The sequence below is a fragment of the Cricetulus griseus genome, chromosome 4 (assembly GCF_003668045.3).
Source record: "Cricetulus griseus strain 17A/GY chromosome 4, alternate assembly CriGri-PICRH-1.0, whole genome shotgun sequence".
Lineage (NCBI taxonomy): Eukaryota > Metazoa > Chordata > Mammalia > Rodentia > Cricetidae > Cricetulus > Cricetulus griseus.
The window spans coordinates 116642119-116668410 of NC_048597.1; the positions used below are offsets into that span (position 1 = coordinate 116642119).

A 26292-nucleotide genomic window follows, 5' to 3' on the forward strand; every position below is an offset into this window, starting at 1 on the left:
TGCATTGGGATTTGCATGTATGTCTATGTGAAGGTGTCAGATCCCCTGGAACTGGAGTTAGAGACAGTTGTGGACTGCCATGTAGGTGCTGGGAATTGAACCCAGATTCACTGAGCCATCTCTCCAGCCCCCATTTTGGATTTTCAATACATGGTGGGTTTCTCTGTGTATTCCTGGCTGTTTTGGGACTCAACAATGTAGACCAGGCTGGCCTTGAATTTAGAGATCCACCTGCCTCTGCCTCCAGAGTGCTGGGGTCAAAGGTGTGTGCCACCATACACAGCTAGGAATTGCTTTAAAAAAAAAAAAAGATACGAGCCGGGCGTTGGTGGCGCATGCCTTTAATTCCAGCACTCCGGAGGCAGAGGCAGGAGGATCTCTGTGAGTTTGAGGCCAGCCTGGTCTCCAGAGCAAGTGCCAGGATAGGCTCCAAAGCTACACTCCAAAGCTACTGTCTTGAAAAAACAAAAAAAAAAATAAAAAATAAAAAAAGATACTTGCTTAACCTTAAAATATGGTTAGAGGAACGGTTTGGGGTGGCACTCTCCTTTAATCCCAGCCTGCCTATATTGTTAGTTCAAGGCCAGTCTGGGCAATTTACTGAGAGCCTACCTCAAAAAAGTGAAAAGAGAAGCTGGGTAGTGGTGATTAGAGGAGCCCAGCGGTGGTGGTGCATGCCTTTATTCCCAGCATTTAGGAGACAGATCTCTGAGTTCGAGGCTAGCCTGGTCTACAGAGCAAGTTTTCTAAACAAACAAAAAAAGAGGGTTGGAAGTGTAGCTAGTCGGTAGAACATTTAACTGGCATGCCTACGTTCCATGGCTAGCACCATCACCAACACTACCACAACAATAAAAGTGATTAGAATTTCCCACGAGTGTTAGGTGTGGCTTATACTTGTAATTCTTGAATAGTGACAGAAGGATCAGAAGTTCACATGGCTACTAGCTTGGGCTATATAAGACCCTCTCCTTTTTGTTTGTTTGTTTGTTTTGTTTTGTTTTGTTTTTCGAGTCAGGGTTTCTCTGTGGCTTTGGAGGTTGTCCTGGAACTAGCTCTTGTAGACCAGGCTGGTCTTAAACTCACAGAGATCCGTCTGCCTCTGCCTCCCAAGTGCTGGGATTAAAGGCATGCACCACCACTGCCTGAGTTTTCTGTAGCCCAAGCTAGCCTTTTAGTCACTATGTACTAAGAATAACCTCTAAAGTGCTGAGATTATAGGTGTGTACCACTACACATGGTTTACTGGTGCTAGAGATGGAACCAAGGGCTTCATTTATATGAAGCAAGTACTCTACTAAACTACACCTCCAGCCTAACCAAGGGCTCTTCCTTCTTTCCTTCTGTCTGTCTTTCTGCTGCGGTTTAAACTTGATCTCATGTAGCTGAGGCTGGTCCTGAACTCCTCATCTGCCTGCCTCTAGGCAACCTATCTCCCAAGATCTGGGATTACAGGCAGATACATACACTGCCACACCCAGCTAGGATTTAAGAACAGTTCTGCTTGAGTAAAATTAATTAGAACCCATCTCCTTCCAAACCCCTGAGTGAGGGCAGATGCCGCCTTTAGATCCTGCTTTGGCTGAGAGACTCCCACTCAGAATGCCAAGTTATGAGTGCCAAGAAAGAAAAACGGCAGTTGGGAGTTTGTTTTTTCATGCCAGGCACAAAGTAGACCCTTTATGTGTGTGTGGGTTCTCCTTCATCATCATTAAGGGAATAGTATGGGAGAGGTGGGAAGGGGTCTATGCCTGTGGCCAGCTGGGATTGGTCTTTCGGGTACACCTATGGGGTAGTTTTGTGGACACAGCTGTGTGTCAAACCATTGTGGGGAAAATAGAGTTGAGCAAGTTCATCAGGTCTACCTATGTGTCTAGCTGAGGGACGGATACGGACATAGATGAATGTATAGCTATATCTGTTCTGAGCAGAGGAGATGGCTCAGCAGGTAAAAGTCCTTGCTGCACAAGTATGAGTACCTGAGTTCAAATCTTTAGCAACCAAGTAAAAAGCCAGGCATGGCTACATGAGCCTATAGCCTCAGTGCTGTGGGAGATAGAGAGGAGAATCACTGTGGCTTGCTGGCTGCCAACCAAGCTATTCCTTCAGCAAGAAACCCTGTCTCAAAGGAATAAGGTGGAGAGTGAATAGGACACCCAATGTGGTTCTCTAGTTAACACATGCAATTGCACATGCGTGTGGACATATGCCACACAGACATTCCTGTCCTACTACCAACAGCCTTTTTGGGTACTCTGCCTCTCCATTTTCTTGTATAAGAAAGGGAATAATATTGTGTTAGAGATAGGATTTCAAATACAGGAAGAGCCTGGCGCAGCGGTGGCACACACCATTAATGCCAGCACTCGAGAGGCAGAGGCAGGGGAATCTCTGAGTTCGAAGCCAGCCTAGTCAGCTAGAGAAACCCAGTCTCGAATCCCGCCCCCCGCCCCCGCAAACAAAACATATACAGGAACAAGATAGATAACGATGGCTCAATGGGTAAAGGCACTTGCAGCCAAACCAGATGGCTGGCACTATTCCGTCCTGGGACCTACATGGTGGGAGAACTGATTCCTGCAAGTTGACCTTCAAATACGCACGCGCGCGCGCGCGCGCGCACACACACGCACACGCACGTAAAAATTCAAATACTGCAGCAAAATCCGAGAAAAAGATATTGGAGGCATGAAGCACAATTCGGTAGACGGATAATTGTCACAGGTCCATGATGGAGCGCGTGGGCGTTCATTATCCTATTTCCTCTACTTTGGGGCGTGTTTGAAAATTTTCATAACTAACCCCCCCCTTTAGAAAAGAGTGGGGAGGAGTTTCTCGTGAAGTTATAGTGAAAACCAGAAACGCTGTGACAATCACAGCCACTCAGGAACATTTACTAGGTATTTATGGACCACCAGGTACCCAGGACATGTCTGGCACGTTCCGTGCAACTCTTTTGGCGAGCCTGCAGACCAATGGCAGCAAAAGACTACAAGGGAATCCCTGGCCTCCCGCAGGCTCCTCCTGTTTTTCTCCGCCCTCCACGCCCCTCCTTCCGAGGAAGAGCAGGCTGGATCCCGGCAGGTGTAGGGTTAAAGCAGCCAGTCTGGGGCCCCGGTGCAGCGCGGCGGCGGCAGCGGCGGCAGCAGCAGCAGCAGCAGCAGCAAGCAACTGTAGGTTGCGGCTGCGGCTGTGACTGTGGCAGGCCTGGCTCCGGGCCAGCTGGCAGAGAGCCTCAGGAGGGAGGAGGGAGGAGGGAGGAGGAAGAGGGGAAGGAGGAGGAGGAGAGGAGCAGTGAGCAGGCCCGAGAAGGCAGGACTTCCTGGTGTGGGGGTTGTCAATAGCCCAGAAAGAGAGAGGCCGAGACCGAGACCGAGACTAGCGGAGCAGAGGAGCCCAGAGTTCCATCGCGTGGGGCCACGTGGGAGGAGTCCCGGGAGAGCCGCTCGAGGGACCTGGAGCCAGCGGGGGGGCTGAGCCGCCCCCTCCCACAGCGACCGGGAAGACCGCCGAGTGTCAGCCCGGGCGGCGCCGAGCTCCACCGTGGAAGCGCCGGTTTCTTCTCGTCTCCACTGCAAACTTTCCACGGAGATGCCTCGCGGAGTGAGGTGCGGACGCGGGAGAGCACCAGGTAGCCCTTGATTGCCGTCTGCCGTGGCCTGCATTGCCCAGGGGCCCGAGAGGCCCCCGGAGAGAAAGGACATCTTTAGACCCCAGGTCCCTCTGCAGCGCGGCTCGGTGGCCGAGGCCCGAGAGGTAGGTAGGACGCCCGGGCTGGGCGGGGCGGGCGCTTGGCTTGGCGGGCAGAGCCCGAGCAGCGATGGGGGAGCCGGTGGGGGTGGAGTGGGCTTGAGGCCCAGCAGAGGCCTCTGTGTGGCCCTTTCACGGGGGGAGCCGGCTCACCCCTTTGCCTCTGGCCTTGGAGACCCGTGTTGGGGGCGACTTTGGATTTCAAGCAAGAAATGTTCAACTTTGGGTCCCAGCTGCTTCTTCCTGTTGTGGGTGCTTTGAATTCGGTCGCCTCTGCTCTAGTCTGTCACCTCTACTTGCCTCTGGGTCTCTAGTGGCTTTCTTTTTCTCCCCCAGCTGGCTCCCCCGAGAGGAAGCCCCGAAGGTGGTTTGGCCCCTGCTTTTCTTTTGCTCGCGTACACAGGCACTCTCTCTCTTACTCTCTGTCTCTCTCTTTTTTGCAGTTTGCAAGCTCAGCTCTGGGCTTAAGGCAGCGACAGCAGCAGGAAAAACCTGCCTCTGCCCTCCCTCGCCACCTCCTCTCCCCTGTTCTCCAGTCACTAACCAGGCACCCCCAGTTCCCACAAGGCCCTCCTGCCATGTCGGACCCAGATGTCCCCAGGGGCCCCGATGTCCCTGCCATGTGGCCCCCTTGTTCCAGAGGTGCCTGAGCCCCTCTTCAGGAGCCCAGCCCCTCCCCCACCCGAGCCTAGTCCGGAGCCCCAGGGACCATGAGTGGCGGAAAGAAGAAAAGTAGTTTTCAGATCACCAGCGTCACCACGGACTATGAGGGCCCAGGAAGCCCAGGGGCTTCGGATTCCCCTGCCTCACCGGCTCCCGTTGGACCCCCGCCCCGCCTCCCCAATGGGGAACCCAACCCTGATTCAGGAGGCAGGGGCACCCCCCGCAATGGCTCCCCGCCACCTGGAGCCCCTGCCTCCCGCTTCCGGGTGGTGAAGCTGCCCCAGGGCTTGGGAGAGCCTTATCGTCGAGGTCGGTGGACGTGTGTGGATGTTTACGAGAGAGACCTGGAGCCCCCAAACTTCGGCCGGCTTCTGGAGGGAATTCGAGGGGCCTCGGGAGGCACTGGAGGCAGATCATTGGATTCTAGGTTGGAGCTGGCTAGCTTGGGCATAAGCACCTCTATCCCACAACCAGGCCTGTCTCAGAGCCCCACCTCTTGGCTCCGCCCGCCCCCCACTTCTCCTGGACCACAGGCCCGCTCCTTCACAGGGGGGTTGGGCCAGCTGGCAGGGCCTGGCAAGGCCAAGGTGGAGACACCCCCGCTGTCAGCCTCTCCACCCCAGCAACGCCCCCCGGGGCCTGGGACTGGAGATAGTGCTCAGCCCCTGCCCTCTCTGAGGGTAGATGTGGAATCTGGGAGTTCAGCGGCGGGCACCCCTCCACTGTCACGGAGAAGAGATGGAGCAGTTCCGCTGAGGATGGAGTTAGTTGGTCCAGACGAGTCAGGGAAGGTAAGAGATGGGCTCCAGGTTCAGGGAGACCCTGGAAAGGGGGGTGGGGCTGAGACCTACCGTATCCAGTTGTTGATTGACCTATACCCTGGGCCTCCTTGCCTCAACTTCCGTCCTGTTCTTCCCACCTTCTCTATCACCTATTGGATAGGGCATACAGTCCCTATTTCCTTTCAGCAATTTTACACTGAAAACCTTTTCTTTCCCAACCTTCCTTCTATATTCTGCATCCCTTTCTCCCTTTCTTCCTCCCTCTTTCTATCTTCCCTTCCTCTGTCTCTGACCCTCTCTGGCCTTTAAATTGTTGCCCTCGGCCTTGACTGTTTTCATAAAGCCTGTGGCATATGTGGCCTGCCCACTTCAGCCTTTACCTACTCTGGCTCCAGGTGATGAGGGTGGAGGCTTCAGCTGGGTGGCTGGCCCGGCCCTGGAGGGGAGGAGCTGGCAGGGTTTTGGGGCAGCCATAAAAGGTAGGCATTCCTTTGGGTCTTTATTCTTCCCACTAGCCACCAGCCCAGCCTCATTTTCTGCCTTATTGCAAAGCAGTTTCTCTGAGGAATTGGGGTTGGAGGTATATGTCACCTTTAGTCATCTCAGTACCCTGTACCCCGGCTTCTTCAGGAGTGACGGAGTGACCTCAGCAACCGTGGGGTGGAAGTTGGGGAAGCAGGAGGGAAGGGGTTAAATCCTCTGTTTCTGCTTCCTGTCTCCAAAAGAGGAAGCTGCCTGCAAGTCTGGGCTGGGGGGCAGGATGCCTGGCTCCAGTGTGTGTGTGTGTGTGTGTGTGTGTGTGTGTGTGTGTGTGTGTGTGTGTGTGTTTGTAGGAGGCTGAGTTAGTGCTTAGGAATGGGAGAGTTGGATGTTTCTGTTGTGGAGAAAATAACACCTTGGCTGCCAGGAGGAGGCAGGGGTGTGAGGATGAAGGCTCTCTGTCCCTTCCTGGCCATGGGCTCAAACCACAGTGTAAAAATATCTTGAGCCTGAGCCCTGTTAGAACTGGTTAGGACCAGCTCTGCCACCTTCTTCTGGCCTCCTGCTTACCATTCCATGATCGAAATTGCCTATATTTTGAAGTTTTTTGTTTATTTTTTGTCTCCTGGATAAGCTGCCATTGCCTGGTCGTTGTCCCTAGACTCACTTAGGGCAAGTTTGTCAGTGGCTCTTTGCCCTACTTTTGTTACATTTATTTATTTATTTATTTATTTATTTATTTGTGAACGTGTGTGTGGGCATATACATGCCTTGGTGTGCTTGTGGAGGTCAGAGGACAACTTGGGAGTCAGGTCAGTCCTTCCACCATGTAGGTCTGGTCATGTGAGATCAGACTCAGATTGTCAAACTTGGCAGCAAGCCCCTCTACTCCCTCAGCTGTCCTGATGGCCCTCTTTACTTTTTAAGCCTGCCTGAGCCTCCCTTAGGTTTGTAGACCCTGTCTCTCTCCCCACAGTGTCCCCAACCCCCTTCCTTCCTCCCTCCCAGTCTGCCCCATCATTTCCTGTGTGCTTGTAACTGCCATTCTTTCTCTGCTTCGGAGTTTGACTCTTTCATTCAGTCTCATGGTCTCAGAAAGAGCTGAGGGAGGTTGAGGAGGACAAGGGGTGAGTGATAACTGCTCGGTCTGTCCCTCTAACCATCATCTACTCTCTGTTGGCTTTCCTGAGGTGGAGCCTCTCAGGGGCCTTCACAGAGGCTTCTTGTCCAGTTCCTGTCACCTCCGCCCTTTTACAGCTGCTGCCTGTTGGGTTGTATAGCTCCACACCCAGGTCCCCTTCCCCCTCCCATTTTCACAAAACTCCCCCTGCCCCCCAACCAGAAAGGCAGAGTAGAGAATCTTTGAATTTCATCCATACTCCTGGAAATTTAAGAGGAGAGGCCACCTTCAGGGTAGGGGGCGTGGAGAAGCAGTTTCTGAGTATTTATTCATTCTGCAGACAGCCGAAGAACAAACTCACCTTCCAGCAGGGGAGACACAATAAATACTTTTCAAATCATACTAGATGCTGTAAAATGACTGGTAAACAGTGAGGAAGTGTGTCTGTAAGGAACTGACATTTGAGTGGCTTTCAGAAGTCATACGACTGGGGGATGGCAGAAGCAGGAAGATGGCAAGTTCAAGGCCAGTGTGGCCTACATAGCAAGTTCTGGGTCAACTTGAGCTACAAAATGAGATCTTGTCATTGAAAAGAAGGTTGGGGAGGGAGGGGCTCTGAGGATGCAGCTCAGTTAGTATCGTGCTTGTCTAAACATGCGCAGAACTTCATCCCTACATGCTTAAAGCTCCTGCCTTGGGGAGATAGAGACAGGAAGACCAATCAGAAGGTAGTTCAGAGACATCCTCAGCTAGTTAGTTTGAGGCCAGCCTGTGCTATAGAAGATCTTATTTCAAAGAAAGGTAGTCACTGTCTAAGTGCAGTGTCCTCGAATTGGGTTAAGAATGAGTGTCCTTTTTGATACTCCTTGTCTCACCACAACTCCCCCAGTACCTGCCCATTGTTTCCAGACAGTCTGGAAGAGGGGAGGGCTTTAGGGCAAGGAAGAGATGGGAGTGGTGGAAAGGGAGGGAGACGCCTAGATAAGGGCAAATTGTAAGGTGACAGGCTCCCCCCACACACTGAATTACATCCCTAGTGTCTCCCCCATTTCACTCCTTTTTATTCCAGTGCTGGGGGTAAAACCCACGGCGTCTGCTAGGCAAGCAGTCTGCCAACTGAGCTGTGTCCCCAGCCCTCACCCCATGTGATATGGTTCCCACTCCTCTGCCTCCAGGTGGCTTCGATCGACTCTCGCCCCAGCTCCCCAGCCCTCTACTTCGATGCCAGCCTGGCCCACAAGTCTCCAGATCCCTTTGGAGCCGCAGCAGCCCAGAGTCTCAGCCTGGCTCGTTCCATGTTGGCCATCAGTGGTCACCTGGACAGTGATGATGATAGGTAGGTGGGATCTTACCGTGTTGTGGAAGACATGAGGGTGACACCCAGTGTCATACCTGCACGACTCTGCCTGGTATATATCCCTGTCCTTAGATGAATTTGGAAAAGGGAGTTTGTGAACAGACCTAGCAGGGGTATAACCACTGGGCAAAGTTCACTTAGGACCCACTCCCTTTCTGTGGAGAGATCTGGGTGGGACTCCTTGGCTCAGACCTTCTGAGTTAGAAGGGAGTCATTGTTGTTCAGTTTCAGAGCTCTTGCAGATCTAGAGGTCGTTTGCCAGCCTTAGGAATCAAATCCATTGGCACATGTACTGGAAACAAGAATAGAAAACGGGGCCAGGCGGTGGGGGTACATGCCTTTAGTCCTAGCAGAGGCAGGCAGATCTGTGACTTCAAGGCTAGCCTGGTCTACAGATTGAGTTCTAGTACAGCCAGGGCTATATAATGAGATCTTGTCTCACAAAACAACAACAACAAAAAATAGAAAATGGGGAGGAGGCAGGGGAAGACAGCTAGGGATGCGGCTCAGCAGGTAGAGTGCTTGCTTTGCATGCACAAGGCCTTGGGTTCAATCCCCCATGCTGCGTAAATCTCCTAGGGGCCAGAATAGACTATATCATATCTTCTCAAAAAAATAAAAATAGAATGAATAGGTAATTGATACTTTCCCCATCTGCATCTCCCTTTGCTCCCATCACCAAGGGGAAAAGCATGGTTTAGGATCCTCCAGGACTGTAACATGGCACCCTTATAATCTACTCAGACTACTTTAGGGCCCAAGAATATCTAGTACCAAGAAAGCATTGCTTGCCTTGTGTGGCTTGGTTCATACCTGTGATCTGGAATTCAGAAGGTAGGAGTAGGATTTCAAGTTCAAGGCCAACCAGGGAGTCTGTCTCACGAAATGGTGGGAAGAGCTGAGTGTGGTAGCTCAACCCTGTAATCCCAGCACTGGGGAAACTGAGGCAAGAGGATCACCATGGTTTAAAAATAGCCTGGAGCAGGGTGTAGCCTGCCAGCCTTTAATTGCAGTGATGGGGGAGATGAATCTCTGAGTTTGAGGCCAGCCTGATCTACAAAGCAAGTTCCAGGACAGCCAGGTCGGGACCCTATCTCAAAAACAAAAACAAAAAAAAATCAAAATAAACAAACCAGAGCTAAGTGGTGGTGGTGCATACCTTTAGTCCCAGCACTCAGAAGGCAGATGCAGGCTATCTCTTGAGTTGGAGACCAACCTGGTCTACAGAGTGAGTTCTAGGACAGCCAGGGCTACACAGAAAACCTGTCTCACCAAACAGAAAAAACCCAAATCAAAACAAACCAACCTGTGCTAGTGAATTCCAGAGCAACTTAAACTACAGAGTGCCATCCTGTCTCAACAAAACAGAACAGTAACAAATTGTATGTTGGGGTCTGGGGGTGTAGCTTAGTTGGTAGAGAACTGGCCTAGGATGTGTGAAGTTTGGGATTCCCAGCACAGACTAGGTTGGTAGTACATTTGTTATAATCCCAGCACTGGGGTAGGGGTGGAGGCAGGAAGATCAGAACTTCAAGGTCATACTCAACTACATAACAACTTTAAAGGGCAAGTCTAGGATATATGAAACCATGTCCAAGAAAAGGAAATTTAAAAAAAGGTGGGAGGGAAGAAGGAATTGGTTTAATATCTGGGAGGGTGTGACCAACAGGCCTAGGAGGAGCATGGGGACCAAGTTCTCCTATAGCAATGCCTGGTGGCAAAGGGGCAACACAGAGAAGGACAGTTTTACTGGCCTTGCTTACTAGGGGTGAATGCCTCATTTGGTGGCAGACTTTTGTTTTAAATAATGATAGAAATGTTGACCAAGCTGGGTAGTCCCAGCACTCGGGAGGCAGAGGCAGGCGGATCTCTGTGAGTTTGAGACCAGCCTGGTCTTACAACAGCTAATTCCAGAATAGCCTCCAAAGCCACAGAGAAACCCCATCTTGAAAAACAAAACAAACAACCAAAAAAAGAAATGTTGACCAAGTCAGACAGCTAGTTGCTGGGGAGAAGAGCTAGTAAGCCTCCAATTTTATTGGAGGGAGAGGTGGCACTTGCTGTTGGAGATCCTTGCAGGGAGGGACTTCCTGTTGGAAAGGAAATGAGGAGTGGTACTAAAAGGAGTGGGCGTCTGCAGGAGACCTATTGCAGGTGCAGGTCTTTCCTTCTTAGGTGCTACCATGCTCTGGAGTTAGACCCAGGCCCACAAAAGAAAAGAGGCCCGAGGCATGGTGAGAGTTGGGACTGTAAGGGAAAGGAGAAAGGGGTGGCTAGGAATATGTGAACCATACCAAGGGGCTGGTGCTAGGCCCAGCAGGGCAAGGCAGGGCAGCTTCTAAACTGCCTTCCAGCTGGCTCTCAGGAATGTGTGAGGTGTGAGGTCAGCCAGGGCCTGAGAGTCACCTGCCCCCATCTGATGCTATTCTCAGCACTTCCCACCCCTTCCTCCCATTTGGGAAGTCCCCTGGCAAAAAGGTTCCATGTCCCTCTACCCCTTTCTCAGCCTAGCCTCCAGCTTTCTCTGTCATAAAGGGTTCTACCTGTCAAAGCCTCCATAGCACCATTCTTTTGACTGGTCCCCTCCTCCCCCTCTCTGTCCCACCCCCTCTGCATGCCCTAGTCTGACCGGTTGCTCCTGGCCTCCACATTAGTCTTCCAGCCTTGAAGGCTCTGGGGCTTTGGCCCAACCCAGCCCCTCATGCCTCACCCTGCTGGGCCAGCGGGTTTGGGTTGGGCCATCCTTTACCCCCTAGGAATGGGGCGGGGAGACCCCACCTCACGAGTCTGATGTGTCTCCTGGAGCTAGAAGGAGACCAAGGTTCCAAGTGGCATGAGATTTCCCTTTTGAAAGGAGAAAAATGGTTGTGTTAAGTACTGGGGTACCAAGTTGAGCTGGGGGAGGCTTCCCCGTGCTTGTGTTGGGAATGGGCATCTAGGGTGCTGGTGAATTCAGACTGTTTCTGGTTAGAAGATCTGTGATCCCATGCAGGGTGGGAGATACTTGATTGTGTGGGTAGACACCTAGCTAGTAGTTCAAGGCTGTATAGGAAGTGAAACCCAGAGACTTTAGGCCTAAAAGCCACATCATTATCTTAGTTTTCCTTTGGGTCCAGTGCTTGTTTTTGTTTGTTTCTTCTTTTGCTTTGTTTTTAGTGGTTTGTGGTACTGGAGATTGAGGACCTCACAGATACCGTGTGAGCATAGACTACCACTAAGCTACACACCAAAGCCCCACAGTACCCCTTTTCCTCGTGTTACTGTTTTTTACTTTTAGACAGGGTCTCACTAAGTTGCCGAGGCAGGCTTTGGACCTTCTGTGCTCTTACCTCAGCCTCCTGAGGAGCTGAGATGACAGGCCCTCTTCAGTATGCATTCATGTTCATGTGCTCACTTGTGTGCATGTGCATGTGTGTGTGTGCACATGTGTGGGTACACACAGAACAACTGCACTCAGGAGCCAGCTGCCTTCGTGTGTGTGTGTGTGTGTGTGTGTGTGTGTGTGTGTGTGTGTGTGTGTGTGTGTGTTTGGTTTCTCATTGGCCTACGTCCCATTGAATCAGCCAGTCTGGCTTACAAGGAAGACTTAAGGATTCCTCTGTCTCTGTCGCCCCAGCCCCAGAGTTGAGATCATAACCATGTGCTACTACCCACCGCCCCCCTTCACTCCCACCCCGTTTTTTTGTTTGTTTGTTTGTTTGTTTGTTTGTTTTCTGAGTCCTGGTGATCAAACTTGGGCCCTTGTGCTTATGGCACAAGTGTTTAACCCAGTGAACCATCTCCCCATCCCTGCTAACTTAAGAGGTTTTTTTTTTTTTATGTATGTATTTGTGAATGTGTGTGTTAGCATGTATGTGTGCCACTGTGGAGGTAAAGGTCAAAGGTCAGAGAACAGTTTGTGGGAGTCTTGTTTTCTCCTTCTACCCTGTAGGTCCTGATGGTCCGACTCAGGTCATTATGCTCTGTGGAAATGCCTTTATCCCCTAAGCCGTCTGGAGGACCCCTCCACATGCTTACCTCATGAACTGTAAACACAGTTCCATGATTCCTCACTTTCCAGATGAGAACAATGATTTTAGAAAGCTGTTCAAGGTCAACTCTTCTGTTGAAATGTGTGTGTCCCAAGAGAATAGGAGATGACAGTGGTCCTTAGGATGTCCTTTCGCTAAGACAGAGGCAGGGGCAGCTCGGTAACTGGGGCAAAGAGCCAGCCCCTCCCCCTCCCTGGCCCAGACCTGCCCTGCCTACTTCCAAAGGCACCACCGAATCAGATCTGGGAGAGAGTGTAGACAGGATGGTTGGATGCCACTTTCTTGGTTTTGGACCCAGCCTCTGAATGCTCCCAGAACATACATGGGGAACTAAGCCGGCCAATATCCCCAGGATCCGAACGTCCCTAACTCTTGACACATCACCCTCTGGTTCTCACATTGTAGCTGTTGTACTTGACCTTCAGAGGCAAAGACCAGCCTCAAGCGATGCCCTCTTCCCTAGGGTCCTGCAAGGTGGCTGTCTTCAGTTTCATTGTGCACTGAACAGCCCCCAGGGGGCGCCATTTCCATTTGAAGTTATGGCCTAGCCCATGTTGGAAATTGTGACAATGGCAATAAATGTCTTGGGTAAGAGGGCTATTTTATTCTCATTCACACAAAGCTGTGTAGGGACTTTCCCTTCCTGCTCCCAGCCTTGCCCAAGAAGTCCAGTGTAGCACTTCCCAGCCCCTCACTCAGGTAATGAAAGGGAAGGCTTAGCTTGCCAGAGCCCTCATCCCTTTACGTTGCTGGAGCTGGAATGGCATAGGGGAAGCACTTTCAAAAACTCCTGAGCTAGACAAACAGAAGATGGCCATCAATCAGTCAACAAATGTTGGTTGTTGTATTATTCTTTTATTTCTGGCAAGGGTAGAAGATTAACTTGGCATCTCTGCCTGAGTGTCCGCCAAGCAGGGCTGACACTTCTATTCTGGTACATCTGCCCGTCTTTGGTTCTCTGTATTGGAAGAAGGGGGTTGGGTGTTTAATTCTGGAGCCTACTCCCCTCCCAGGTACTGTGGATTGAAGTGGCTTGAAAACAGATTTGACTGGCTAGTTGGCCCTCCCACCTCTCTCTCTCCATTTGTGTGTGCACGCGCACTCACGAGTGTGTATGCTTGCACACTGGTGTGTGTTCAAATGCAACATGGCAGGCTTGTGGAGATTCGAGGACAACTTGGCGAAGTCTGTTTTGCTTTCCACCATGAAGGTTCTGGGAGTGGAACTCAGGTTGTCAGGATTAGTGGCAAGAGCCTTTAACCTATGAGCCTCTTGCCTTCTCCCTCTACCCCTGTACCTCCATTCTTACACATGTCCTCTGTGTCTTTGGGGGCTGCAGGTATCCTTAGTCACTAATATTCTGCTCTTCCTAGCCTGGTCACCCTCTTGGTTGTCCTACCTGTCAGCACTTCCTGCACTCAGAGCTTGGCCAGGAAATGGAAAATTCCCAGTTCCCTTTCTGACAGCAGGGCCTCATGCAAGGGTCACCTTGGACTTAGTATAGATCCCCCTGTAGGAAAGCAGGTTGGAGTTGACACAGTGTGGGAGGGAATAAAGAGAGCCAGCCATCTATGAATGAAGCAAATTGGCACCGTGGTTCTGGGAGGGAACAGGGCTGGAGACCCCTGTGTCCCAGGGGAAGGGGAAGGCAGGCTTAGGTAACTGAACAAGAACCTGCCTTCCCCTCTGGGGGCCAAAAAGGAGACATTGGAGGCTGTAGCAGGCCAAGGGGACCATAGTAAGTCCTGGGTGACCAGAGGGGCTTAAGTAAGAACTATCCTGGTGCCAATCAGGAGCCTGAGCCCTGGGGCATTTGAGTCAGGCATGAGTTACCCTCTGGTGGCCACTGAACAAACTGCAGCCAGGCCTTACAACCATCTGATTTCTTTAAGTCTCTGCTCCACTATCCAGTGTCCCATGTCCAGCCTCACCTTTTATATATATTTTTTCCTTTTCTTAAGTCCTGACTCATTCCAAAAAATACCTCCACATCCAAGTCCCAGATCCTACACAGGCTGCCTTTGATTTACAGGCTTCCAGCATGAGGGTGGTTTCTGTTGCTATGGAAACCATTCCTAATTCTTTCCTTCACTAAAGGAAGTGGGGGACCCTCTTCCTAGGTTGCAAGAGCCACCTAGGATGTATACGTTTTGGATTTGGTGGGGTGTGCTCATAAATACATCTGTCCCCACCCTCCCACCCCTCCCCCATTGGTTAATGCAGACAGGACAGAAAGAAAGGAGCAGGTAGGGGACAGGTCTCCTAGGCTCTCACCTTCAAGCCCCGCCCCATGCCAGCCCTCTTGCCCCATAACCCCTCCCCTACCCAAGGCTTACCAGCTGACTTCACCTCCCTTTCCCCTCCAATCTGGGAGTGGTGCCAGGGTGAGAAGGGGACACTGGCACAGACCATGTGTGTCTGGGAATTCCCGCCCACTGTGGAGCCAAGGGAGGGGGTCCCGTGTCCCTGAGGAACCAATAGCAGCTCCGCCTTGCCCTGAGGGGGAGGGCAGGGTGTATATCTCTCAGGCTAGCACTTGGTAGGTCCTGACTCCACTCTGCCTGCCTGGCATCCACAGAAGGCTACTCTGCCCAGGGGGGCTCTGAGCCCCCCAGGCATTCCCTCTGACACAGCCCTTTGGTTGAGAGTGGATACTGCTGATCCTTACCTCAGGAATGTCCCAGTCAGGGGTCTCTGTGAAGTCCTTGGTGTCATCCTATGAGACTCGAGTGGTGGGGATGGCACCAGGGGCACCCCGAAAAAGGGGCTGCATGTCTTCCCCATGCTCCCCACGGGGGTTATCCCCTATCCGAGGGGCATTGGGACCTCCTTCCCAGCAAGGCCTGGGGGGACCTGGACAGCGGCCTTCATCCCACCGGGGGATGGACAAAAGCCTCCTCCCTCTGATTCTCTACTGTCACAGGTACCTTGGGTGCGGTGTGGGGTGTAGGCTGGAGTTTTAGAGCAAGGAGCACCTGGAAGGCAGTAACAGAGCTGACTTGGGGCTCCTCCTCCTCACTTGTATCTCCCCATGTCTCTCCAGTGGTTCCGGAAGCCTGGTTGGCATTGACAACAAGATTGAACAAGCCATGGTAAGGAAGACATTTGTGTCCCAGGAGGCCCCTGAGCAGTCCCTCTGTCCATCTCTCTTCTCCCATTACTCGGGAACACAGACTCCCTTTGTCACCCTCCACGTCCCCTTCGGCTTTTGACTTGCTTAACCTCTGTGCTCTACCCCTGTAGTGAGTCCTGTCCTCTGTCATCCTGTGGCCCCTCTGCTCTCCCTGTCCTGCTTCTCTATCCTCTACCCCTCCTTTGGGCAAAGGGGACTGGGCATCTCATAACTACTCCCTGGAGGTGGCCTGGGGGCGTTGATGGTTTGTTTGTTCCTGGGGTCCAGGACTTGGTGAAATCGCACCTCATGTTTGCCGTGCGAGAAGAAGTAGAGGTACTGAAGGAGCAGATCCGAGACCTGGCGGAGCGGAATGCTGCATTGGAGCAGGAGAATGGACTGCTACGCGCCCTGGCCAGCCCGGAGCAGCTGGCCCAGCTGCCATCCTCGGGACTTGCACGGCTCGGGCCCTCTGCGCCCAATGGGCCTTCCATCTGAACCTCCTTTCCCTCACAATGTGCCTTTGGGGGGCTGCCACTGGCTGCTGGGCCTTGTGCCAGCCGCCTGCCCCCCTTTCCTATGTAGCTTTAATACCCACATCCAACCCCGCCGCCCAGGGATGGGAGCTAAATGCTCAGTATTGGCCTGTCCCTTCCTACCTGGTCTCCCCAGAGTCCTCAGGCCTTTCGGGAAGAGGGAAAACTCAGGAGGGGGTGCTTATCGAGAGCCCTCATCCATGAAAGAAACCATCCCCACCTCCTTCCCTAGGTTTCAGTGTTCTGGGGACCCTGCCCCCAGCAGTAGATGGCCTGGAAAGATTTGGAGGTGACCTGGCAGGCCCCACCCCTACCCCACCCTGTCTCCTCCAAGCGCCCCCTTCTCCTCTGCCCAGGGGAGGGTGTCCGGACAGTATCTTCAACTTATGGGATTCAGGTTGTTAAAATAATAATTATAATTAAAAAAAAAATCTGAAGAAACTTGAATATGGAGCTTGGTGTGGTATTGTGTTCAGACCTGACCCCCACCACTCCAAACACACACACTCACACACACTCATACACACACATACACTCACACACAGTTTCCCTGAAGATCCCAAGTCCACACTGGAGAAAGTGGCTGAAAATGGTGCGGGAATGTTCTGGTCCCTGGAAAGGCCTGGCAGGCTGGCCTAAGGAAAGAGGTAGGGGCGGTGTCCACCCACGTGCTGGTGGTTGGTTGTGTGAGGGGGGGATAACAATGAACTCTTTGGTGAGTGTGAGGATCCACCCCCATCTTCCCAGTGTGTCCCCTCTTGTGGGCTGGATCCCGGTGGCTGCTTGGAGGCAGGGCAGGGAACCCTGAATGGGCCCCTTGTCTTAAGGCTGGGTGTGGGCCAGGCTCTTTGGGCACATGGTGCCCTCGCCAGGCCTGGCAGTCCGCCTTGGCTTTCACCACACCCCAGTGGGTGAGCAGGCTCCTCCCGGACAGCCTGGGCTTCTATCTGAGACAGAGGGAGGCAGCCAAGGAGAAGGACCTCATCTAGTGGAGAAAACGGCAATGGCAGTTAGAGCCTGAGGGAGAATGTCTTGCCACTTGGGATCAAGGAGGAACACTAGAGGCCTTAAGTCCTTGGCAGCTCAACTGGATTGGACCCTATATCATCTTTTAGAGTCAGGGTAAGGTGGTTGAGACAGGGTCTAGTGTAGCCCAGCCTGGCTTCAAACTTACTATATAGTTGAGAATAATCATGAATACCTGCCTGCTCCTGTGTGTGTTCTGGGATTACAGGTGTTCATCACCATGCTCAGCTTTGGCCCTTGTTCTTTTTTTTTTTTTTTAAGATTTTATTTATTTATTATGTGTACAACATTCTGCCTCCATGTATATCTGCACACCAGAAGAGGGCACCAGGTCTCATAACGGATGGTTGTGAGCCACCATGTGGTTGCTGGGAATTGAACTCAGGACCTCTGGAAGAGCAGTCAGTGCTCTTAACCTCTGAGCCATCTCTCCAGCCCCAGCCCTTGTTCTTTGTGTGTGTGTGTGTTTGCACGCGTGCGGTGGCCTATACGTGGAGACCAGAATCTTCACCTTTGATAGGGTCCTCTCTTGTTCACTGCTGTGACTGTCAGGCCAGCTATCCTGCTGCTGTTTCTCACCTCTTGTTCCCTTCTAGGAGCACAGGTATTGCAAACGTGTGTGCTACTGTCTCTGCGGATGCTTGGGATCCCAACACAGCTGGTTAGGGTGTATAAACAGTGCTTTACTCACTGAGTGGTCCCCTCAGTCTTTCGGTGTTTTCACAGAGGGTGTCATTTACCCCATGCTGGCCTTGAACTCACTATGTAGCCAAGGCTGACTTTGATTTGTATCTGTGTGAAATGTGTGTTAGTATATGTGCACATGCATGTGAGTGTATGTATGTACACATGCATGTGACTGTATGTACACATGCATGGGAGTGTGTGTACACATGCATGGGAGTGTATGTGCACATGCATGGGAGTATATGTATGTGCACATGCATGTGAGTGTATGTGCAAATACATGGGAGTGTATATATGTATACATGCATGTGAGTGTATGTGCACATGCATGTGAGAGTATGTACACATGCATGGGAGTGTATGTGGAGGCCAGATATTAACCTTGGGTGTCTTTTTCAATCACTTTCCACAGTTTTTTGTTTTGTTTTAAGACAGAGTTTCTTTGTATAGCTCTGATTGTCCAGGAACTCTAGACCAGGCTGGCTTCAAACTCAGGGATTGTCCTGCCTCTGCCTCCCCAGTGTTGGGATCAAAGGCGTGCACCACCATGCCCAGCCCACAGTATTTTTTGAGATACACGGTCTCATTGGACCTGGTGCTAACTGAGCTAGACTGGCCAGGAAGCCCCAGGGATTCTTTTGTCTCTGTTTCCCCACTAGTATTACAGACAAGCCCCACCGGAGGAGGCTGGGGACCCAAACTCAGGTCCTCATGCTTGTGTGGTCCCCTTTCCTAACAGAGTCATCACCCTAACCTGCTGAAGCTAGCTGTTAACTTTTGCTCCTCCTGCCTCATCTCCCAAGTGCTAGGATTTTGGGCATATACAATGCCTATTTCAAACCTATGTTGTGGAAAATCTATTTTAAGGTGTGTTACATTTGTTTATGCTGAGGAATATTTGTTTAATGATGCAAAGATATGTTGCATTCTTTTATGTTTCATTTGTTTAACTCTGTGAAGCTGTGTTACTGTGCCTGCCTAAAACAGCTGATTGGTCTAATAAAGAGCTGAACAGCCAATAGTGAAGCAGGAGAAAGGATAGGTGGGGCCAGCAGGCAGAGAATAAATAGGAGAAATCTGGGAGGAGAAAAATCAAGAAGCAAGAGAGAACAGGAGAGGAGGATGTCAGGGGCCAGCTACACACCCAATCGTGGAGTAAGAGTGAAAATAAGATATACGGAAGTAAGAGAAAGTCCAGAGGCAAAAGGTAGATGGGATAATTTAAGAAGAACAGGCAAGGACTGGAGAGATGCCTCAGTGGTTAAGAGTACTGGCTGCTCTACCCGAGGTCCTGAGTTCAATTCCTAGTAACTACCTGTAGTGAGATCTGGTGCCCTCTTCTGGTCTGCAGACACACATGTAGCCAGAACATAGTAAACATAATAAATCAATAAGTAAAGCTTTTTTTGTTTTGTTTTTGAGACAGTGTTTCTCTGTGTAGCTTTGGAGCCTGTCCTGGAATTTGCTCTGTAGACCAGACTCTGTAGTCTCAAACTCACAGAGATCCGCCTGCCTCCACCTCCTGAGTTCTGGGATTAAAAGTGTGTGCCACCACTGCCTGGCTCTAAATAAATCTTAAGAAAAAAGAAAGAGAGAGAGAGAGAGAGGGAGAGAGAGAAAGAAAGAAAGAAAAAAAGAAAGAAAGAAAGGAAGGAAGAAAGACTGGCAAGTAGCAAGCAAGCTAAGGCAGGGCATTTATAGGAAATAACAGGCCTCCGTGTGTGTGTGTGTGTGTGTGTGTGTGTGTGTGTGTGTGTGTGTGTGTGTGATTTATTTGGGAAATGGGTTCTGGAACCCCCAAAAGCCAAAAGAATAAAGAGTAGAAAAAACAACCAACAAATCCAGTTTTTTTTTTTTAATTTTATCTATTTTTTGTGTATGGGTGTTTTGCTTGCATGTATGTCTGCACCATATGGATGCATGGTACCCATGGAGGCCAGAAGAGGGTGCTGGATTCCCTGGAACAAGAGTTATAAGTGGTTATAAACTAGCATGTGGGTGCTGCAGCTAGAACCTGGGTCCTTTGGAAGAGCAGCAAGTGCTTTCAATGGCTGAGCCGTCTCTCCAGCACCCTCAAATCCAGATTTTGTAGATCTTGTATTCACTATCCATAACACTTACCCTGAATTACTGTTATAACGATTAGCAAAATCCCCAGATGGTGTATCTGGGTGCTTGAGCAGTATCGATTTCATTATCCTAGATCTTGGGCCAGAAGGGACAAGGCCATCAATGATTGGCTCTGAAGATCTTGGAAGGTCCTTGGGGGTTGGGGCAGGACAGCTCTCACAATGATCTAGAACCCTCGCTCACTCCAAGTTCTCATCCACTTTGACTCCTCTCCCTGTCCCAGGGAGGGGAGGAAGGGCCTAGCATGAGTCACTGGGGGGCACACCCCCTTTGGATTTCTTATTTCTTCCTTCGACACTGTGCTTGAAGATCCTCAGTACCCACAAATCTCTCCGGTGGTAGCTACAGCCTTTTCCTTTCTACATCCCAAATGCTGGCTTTGGGCCATACTTTGGACTCACGGTGTCTGGAGAGATGACCATGGTCGGGAGGTTGTTGAAATGGGTTAGGCAAATTTGGCAAAAGATGACCTACTGGGTGAGTCCCACGAACACAACGTGGTCATGTGATGGGCATTCTGATAATGACATCTGGGCCTTAATACCCCTCACCACTTTGTCCCTCCTGCTGTCGCTCTCTTGTGGCTAAACAAGACAGGGCAGGAAGTGTGAGGGTTTAAGAGGACTTGTCTTTACCGCAGGATCTGCTCCCTCTCCCCATGTCTTGTTTGTATCGTTGTTGTTGTTGTCATGGAGTGTGGAGGTTAGCAAGCAACTTTTGGGAATTGGTTTTCTCCTTCCATTGTAGGAGCCAAAGGCATTGCAGGTTGTCAGGCCTACCTGGCAGGAGTTTTCACCCACTGAGCTATCTAGCCTGTTCTATGTCTTATTTCTTAGGTCCTGTTCTGGAAATGTAAAACCAAGCCAAGCATGTCGGAGCAGCCCAAGAAGCATCCGTTGAAGGGAGTGGAGAAGACTTCCATGGACTTTGGCACTATAAAGTTGGCCAAGCCCCATAAAGAGTCCAAGGTCTCTGACCTGGATGCGTGCCCAGGGGTGCTCGAACCCTGTGTGTTGGCTACTGTCAAGGAAAGACCCACTATGCACCATGAGAGTCGTCAGAGTCGCTCCCTGGTGCAGCTGTCCCAGACCGTAGTCCACTCAGTTTCCACGTTGATGTTCTCAGCACTGCAGTCTGGCTGGCGATTGTGTAGGTGGAAGGTGAGTACCATTCCTCTCTCAGTTCCTCCATCACTTCTTTTTTTTTTTTTTTTTTTTTTTTGAGACAGAGTCTTAAGTAGCCCAGGCTTGCCTTGAACTTGCTACATAGCTTAGGATAGCCAGAAATTCCTGTTTAAATTTATTTCTGATTATCTTTTAAAATGCTATTTATGTGTATAATGTGTATTCCTGCTTGTATGTATATGCACCACATATGTGCAGTTGTCCAAAGGGACCATACAAGACTGTCAACCTCTGGAACCTGGAGTTACAGGTGGCTGTGAGCTGCCTGATATGAGTGTTGGGTCCTCTTTGTAACTGCTAAGCCATCTCTCCAGCCCCCAAATTTTTATTCTGTTTATTTATTTTAGTGGCTTTCTTTTTTTTTTGAGACTGGTTTTTACCATGTACCCTGGCTGTCCTTGAACTCACAGAGATCCTCTTACCTCTGCCTCCCCAGTGCTGGGGTTAAAAGTGTGTACCACTAAGCCCTGATCTCCAAATTTCTTTCCTTTTCCTTTTCCTTTTTTAAAAAAAACTCTTCTGTGTGAATGAGTTAGTCACACCTGTGCCATAGCATGCATGTGGAAATCGGAGGACAACCTTGGGCATCAGTCTTTTCCAGTTTATTTTATTATATGTTATTTATGTATGCACACCATGTATATGCAGGCGCCCATGGAGGCCAGGAGAGGGAGTCAGAGCCCTGGGGAAATTAAGGGAAGTGGAAGGGTGAGGTAAGGCTGTTCCAGAAGAGAGAATAGCAAGTGTGTGTTGGGAGATGGGGGATAAGAGTGGTGTGGAAGAGGGAGTTGCCTGTGTTATGGGAGAGAATACAGTGGTCCTTGAGTCAAGGACCTACTTGTATAAGGCAGGATAGATGGCCAGGTTGTAGAACCTGAACTTGGATCTGAGAACAAGAGCCTTGAAGATATTTAAGTAGGAGTGACACAATCATTTTCTATTTAGTTTTTTATGTTTTTTTTTGACACAAGGTCTCCTGAAGGCTGATCTCAAAGTTACTATGTAGTTTATTACATAGTAATAAATTCCTGCCTTGAATTCCTGATCCTCTTGGTATCACCCCCACCCAAGTCCTGGGACTATAGGTGTATACTACCACACCCAGTTTATGTGGTACTGGGGATGAAGCCTAGGGCTTTGTGTTTGTTACACAGCACTCTACCAACTGACCCACAGCCCTGGTTCCTCTATACCATTATTAAAATAAATATAGAAGCCGGGCATTGGTGGTATGCATATTTATTTATTTATTTATTTGTTTTTTGAGACAGGGTTTCTCTGTAGCTTTGGAGTCTGTCCTGGAACTCACTCTGTAGACCAGGCTGGCCTTGAACTCACAGAGATCTGTCTGCCTCTGCCTCCAGAGGACTGGAGCTAAATGTATGCGATACCATGGTCTGGCTGTGCACATCTTTAATCTCAGCACTCAGGATACAGAGGCAGGTGGATCTCTGTGAGTTCAAGGCCAGCCTGGACTACAAGGTGACTTCAAGGACAGCCAGGGCTACACAGGGAAAGCCTGTCTTGAAAAACCATAAACAAACAAACAAACAAGCAACTAACTAAAGAAAATATAGAAATTCGGGACATACAAGTGGTTTAGTGGTGCAGGTGCTGTGTGGGGAAGGGACATTAGCTGTAGGTGAATGGTAGTGTGCTTGCCTAGCATGTGTGAGGCCTCAGATTTAATCCCTGGTACTGCTGGGGTAATAAGGGAGGAGAAACCCATTGATTTGAGATTGCTTTCGCACTAAAAGGATAGCGTTAGTAATTCTTGTGATGATCTTGATTTTGGTTATTAGATACACAATTCAGCATATTTGATAAAATGCTGTTGAATTAAGCAGGCATGCATGCATACACAAAACATACACAAAGGAATACAAGTAACACTTGGGATGTCTGTGGGCTGGAGTGATGCCTCAGCAGTTAAGATCACTGCCTGATTGTCTAGGATGATTTGGGTTTGATTCCCAACCATCTCTAACTCCAGTTATAGGAGATTTGATGCCCTCTTGTGACTTTCTCGGGCACCAGGCAAATGCATATACACATAAAATAAAACAAATGAATATTTTTTGAAAAGTTTGTTTGTTTGTTTTTAAAAGAGTGCACACTGCTTTTGCATGGGATTCCAGTTTGGTTCCCAGCACCCACCCAGAACAGCTCACAACCACCAATAACTCCAGGGGACCCACTGCCCACTTCTGGCCTCTGTGGGCATTGCACTCATACGCACATATGCAGACCCTACCCCAACACAATTTTTTAAAAAAATATTTACTTATGTACATAGTGTTCTGCCTACATGTATCCCTCCACACCAGAAGAGGGCACCAGATCTCATTACAGATGGTTGTGAGACATTATGTGGTTGCTGGGAATTGAACTCAGGAAGACCAGCTAGTGTTCTTAACCGCTGTGCCATCTCTCCAGCCCAATTATACAGTTTTCATTTGTTTGTTTTATTTTGTTCTAAACAGGGTCTTACTATGTAGCTCTGGCTGGTCTGGAACTCACTATGTAGACCAGAGATCCACCAAGAGCTGGCTTCCACCTTAGTTTTTGAGACAGCATCTCTTGAATCCAGAGCTTGCGATTTCCCCTCAAATGGCCAGAGCACCGCCTTTCCGTCCAGCCGTCTCCACGTCTCCAGCACTGGGTTACAGGCATGGTCTGCCATGCTCAGCCTGTTATGTGGTGCTAGGGATCAGTGCTCGGGACCTGATGTTTGCTTTGCAAATACTTTACCCACTAAGCTACTTCCTCTGCCCCCATGTCTTGCAAAATTTTCCTACTGAAATAAAATAGGTAAAGGGTCCCAAATATGTATATATAATATATATATTTCCATTCTGATGTATCAGCATCTAAAGATTAATTTAGAAAGAAAAAACAAGGCCAGGTTGCTCACTCCTGTATTCCCACAATTTGGGAGGTGGAGGCAGGCAGACTGCTTCAAGTTTTGGGGCCAGCCTGGGCTCTATAGTGAGTTCCTGGCTAGCCTGGATTAACAATATGAGACTTTGTTTCAAAAAAAGCAAACAAAACAGAAAGGAAAAAATGTGAGTGAGAGGAGAGAGGAAGGAGAGAAAGAATTAGAAAAGAGAAAATGAGTCTGGACTAATGGTGTGTGCCTAAAATCTTACCGCTCACAGGCTAAGGCAGGAGGGTTTTGAGTTCAAGCCAGCTTGGGCTATGTGAGACTATCAAAAACCAATAGGGTGGATATGTGGCTCAGTGTTTACCATGCTTGCCTAGCACAGGACTCTGGGTTCCACCCCCAGCACCATATGGTGGTTGAGGTAGAGGCAGAAGGATTAGGAATTCAAGACCACCCTTGGCTACATAGCAATTTCAAGTCTGGACTGGAATACATGGGTTCCTACCTCTAAATAAAAAGAAGAAAGGAAGGAAGGGAAGGGAAAGGAGGAGGGAGAAGGGAGGGAGGGAAAGAATGAGGGTGGGACAGAGGTCGAAAAGAAGAAAAGAAAGAAAATTTAAAAGGCATGGAACATAAGGCAAACATAAGGGCAGAAAGCACCATCCCCAAATGCAAGCTGGGAAGACTTCCTGGAGGGGATGGTGCCTGAACTAATTTGATGGAGGAGGTGAAACAAGCTGAACCTTTTGTTGTTTATTTACTGGTCCTTCTACCCACCCTTGACATCCCCACATCTCTTTCTTTTACAGTCTTCTATGAGTTCTGCTTCAGTTTCCTCTCGAATGAGGACCGGGTCGGCCCTGGAGACCACAGAGGCTGAGATGCTGCGGGAAGTGTACCTGGTACTCTGGGTCATCCGCAAACAACTAAGAGAGCTGGCCCGCCGGCAGGAGAGGCGAAGACGGCGCCGCATGCGATCACATGCGTCCCACACATCCCGCCACTCTGATCCAGTGCAGGGCCTCAAACAGGATGCCCGAAGTCCCCTCTAGGCAGGGGAGCCCCAGATCCTTAGAAAGCCCCCACTCACTCTTAAGAAAGCTTGGCAGGAAGGGTTCAAGGGCCATCAGGCCAGAGTTGCTGGTGAGGAGATGTTTGACCATCCTGTCACCTCTCATTGGAAGCCCAAGACCAGGCCTGGGGTCGAACATACTCCCCTTCTCTGTGTTTATTCAATTTGTAAAGAAAAAATTATCTAAATATTGAGAAATAAATATCGGATGTTTCTGAGTAGCTGAAGTTGGTGTTCATGAAGAGAGAGGCAGTGAGAGGAGTTTGGGGTGGGGTAGAGAGAGACATCCATGGGGGGGGCAATTGTGCATGGAGTAGTTCCTACATCTCTCTCTTTGTTTTTAAGATAGAATTTCTCTAGTTTTGGAGCCTATCCTGGAACTTCTCTGTAGACCAGGCTGGCCTCTAACTCACAGCAATCCACCTGCCTCTGCCTCCTGAGTGCTGGGATTAAAATCGTGCACCACCATCACCAGGCGGATCTCTTTTTGCATATGTCAGAGATGGACAGGTCCTGTTCTTATATCCCCACAGCTGAATTGCCTTTAACTGCTCTGCCTGGCCAGTAACCATAGCAACAGCATCCATTCATGGAGTACCAGCTATCCCCACTGGGCAGCAGCCCTGGCTTTTCTCCCTAGCAATTCCAACAAGATAGTGTGGTATAGGGACTCATCCAAGGCCCTCCAGCTAAGTGTGTGCGTGTGTGTGTGTGTGTGTGTGTGTGTGTGCGTGTGTGTGTGTGTGTGTGTGTGTGTGTGTGTGTGTGTGTGTGTGTGTGTGGGGGGGCAGGTGGCTACCCATACAAGGGTGCTCAATCCCTGGAGCAGATGTGAGCTACCCAGTGTGGGTGCTGGGAGTTGAACTCCAGTCCTCTGTAAAAGCAGCAAGTGCTTTAGCCGTTGATCAGTCTCTCTCCAGCTTTCCTTGTGTCTGGCCTCCCATTCTCTATGTATGTTAGGACGCTAGACAGTCATTCTGCCCACTGAGTTACATTCTCAGCTGCCTGCTTTTTAATTATTTCTATTACATTTCCACTTCCTTATTTTGTTTGCATCGTATGAATGCTGGTGAGTGGGTGTGTGCCATGTGTGCATGTGACTAGTGACAACTCTGAGAGCTTGGTTCTCTCCACTATGTAGGTCACAGGGGTCAGATTCAGATCATCAGGCTTAGTGGCAGGCACTTTTATCTAGTGGGCCATCATGTAGCTCAGGCTGGACCCAAACTCAATGTGCAACTTGAAGATGACCTTGAACTATCTGGTCCTTGTGCCAGAGAAGAGATTGCTGTCTTGTGGGTTGTGATTAACAAGAGTGTGACATCACACCAGGCTTGGAAGTGGTGATTCTGAGGATGCCCGATTGGACTGCTGCAGGAGATTCATCTGCTGGGAAGAAGTTTGGTCAACTGCCTGTGCCCTGCTGAGAGCCTCGGACAATGATACTTCCCAGGGTTGTCTGGAAGCCACAAGGGCTC

At 50.0% G+C, this 26292-nt stretch overlaps 1 protein-coding gene across 2 annotated transcripts; it reads left to right on the forward strand.

Annotated features, from left to right (window-relative positions):
• Nucleotides 1-3616: 3616 nt before the first annotated feature.
• Nucleotides 3617-25035, forward strand: Tsc22d4 (TSC22 domain family member 4). 2 transcript variants are annotated; one of them, XM_027416255.2, is made up of 6 exons: nucleotides 3617-3756; nucleotides 4194-5204; nucleotides 7971-8131; nucleotides 15227-15275; nucleotides 20511-20834; nucleotides 24552-25035. In XM_027416255.2, exons 2-6 carry the CDS (start codon nucleotides 4461-4463, stop codon nucleotides 24792-24794), a joined length of 1521 nt encoding a protein of 506 aa, XP_027272056.1. In that variant the 5' UTR covers nucleotides 3617-3756; nucleotides 4194-4460; the 3' UTR covers nucleotides 24795-25035. The 2 variants fall into 2 exon arrangements, with proteins under 2 accessions (XP_027272056.1, XP_027272055.1); XM_027416254.2 differs by lacking the exons at nucleotides 20511-20834; nucleotides 24552-25035 and adding an exon at nucleotides 15584-16278.
• Nucleotides 25036-26292: the final 1257 nt, after the last annotated feature.

Coding starts and splice junctions, on each gene's coding strand:
- Tsc22d4 (XM_027416255.2), top strand. CDS start 4,461: ATGAGTGGCGGAAAGAAGAAAAGTAGTTTTCAGATCACCAGCGTCACC. Junction 8,132..15,226: donor CTGGACAGTGATGATGATAG/GTAGGTGGGATC, acceptor ATGTCTCTCCAG/TGGTTCCGGAAGCCTGGTTG. Junction 20,835..24,551: donor GGCGATTGTGTAGGTGGAAG/GTGAGTACCATT, acceptor TTTCTTTTACAG/TCTTCTATGAGTTCTGCTTC.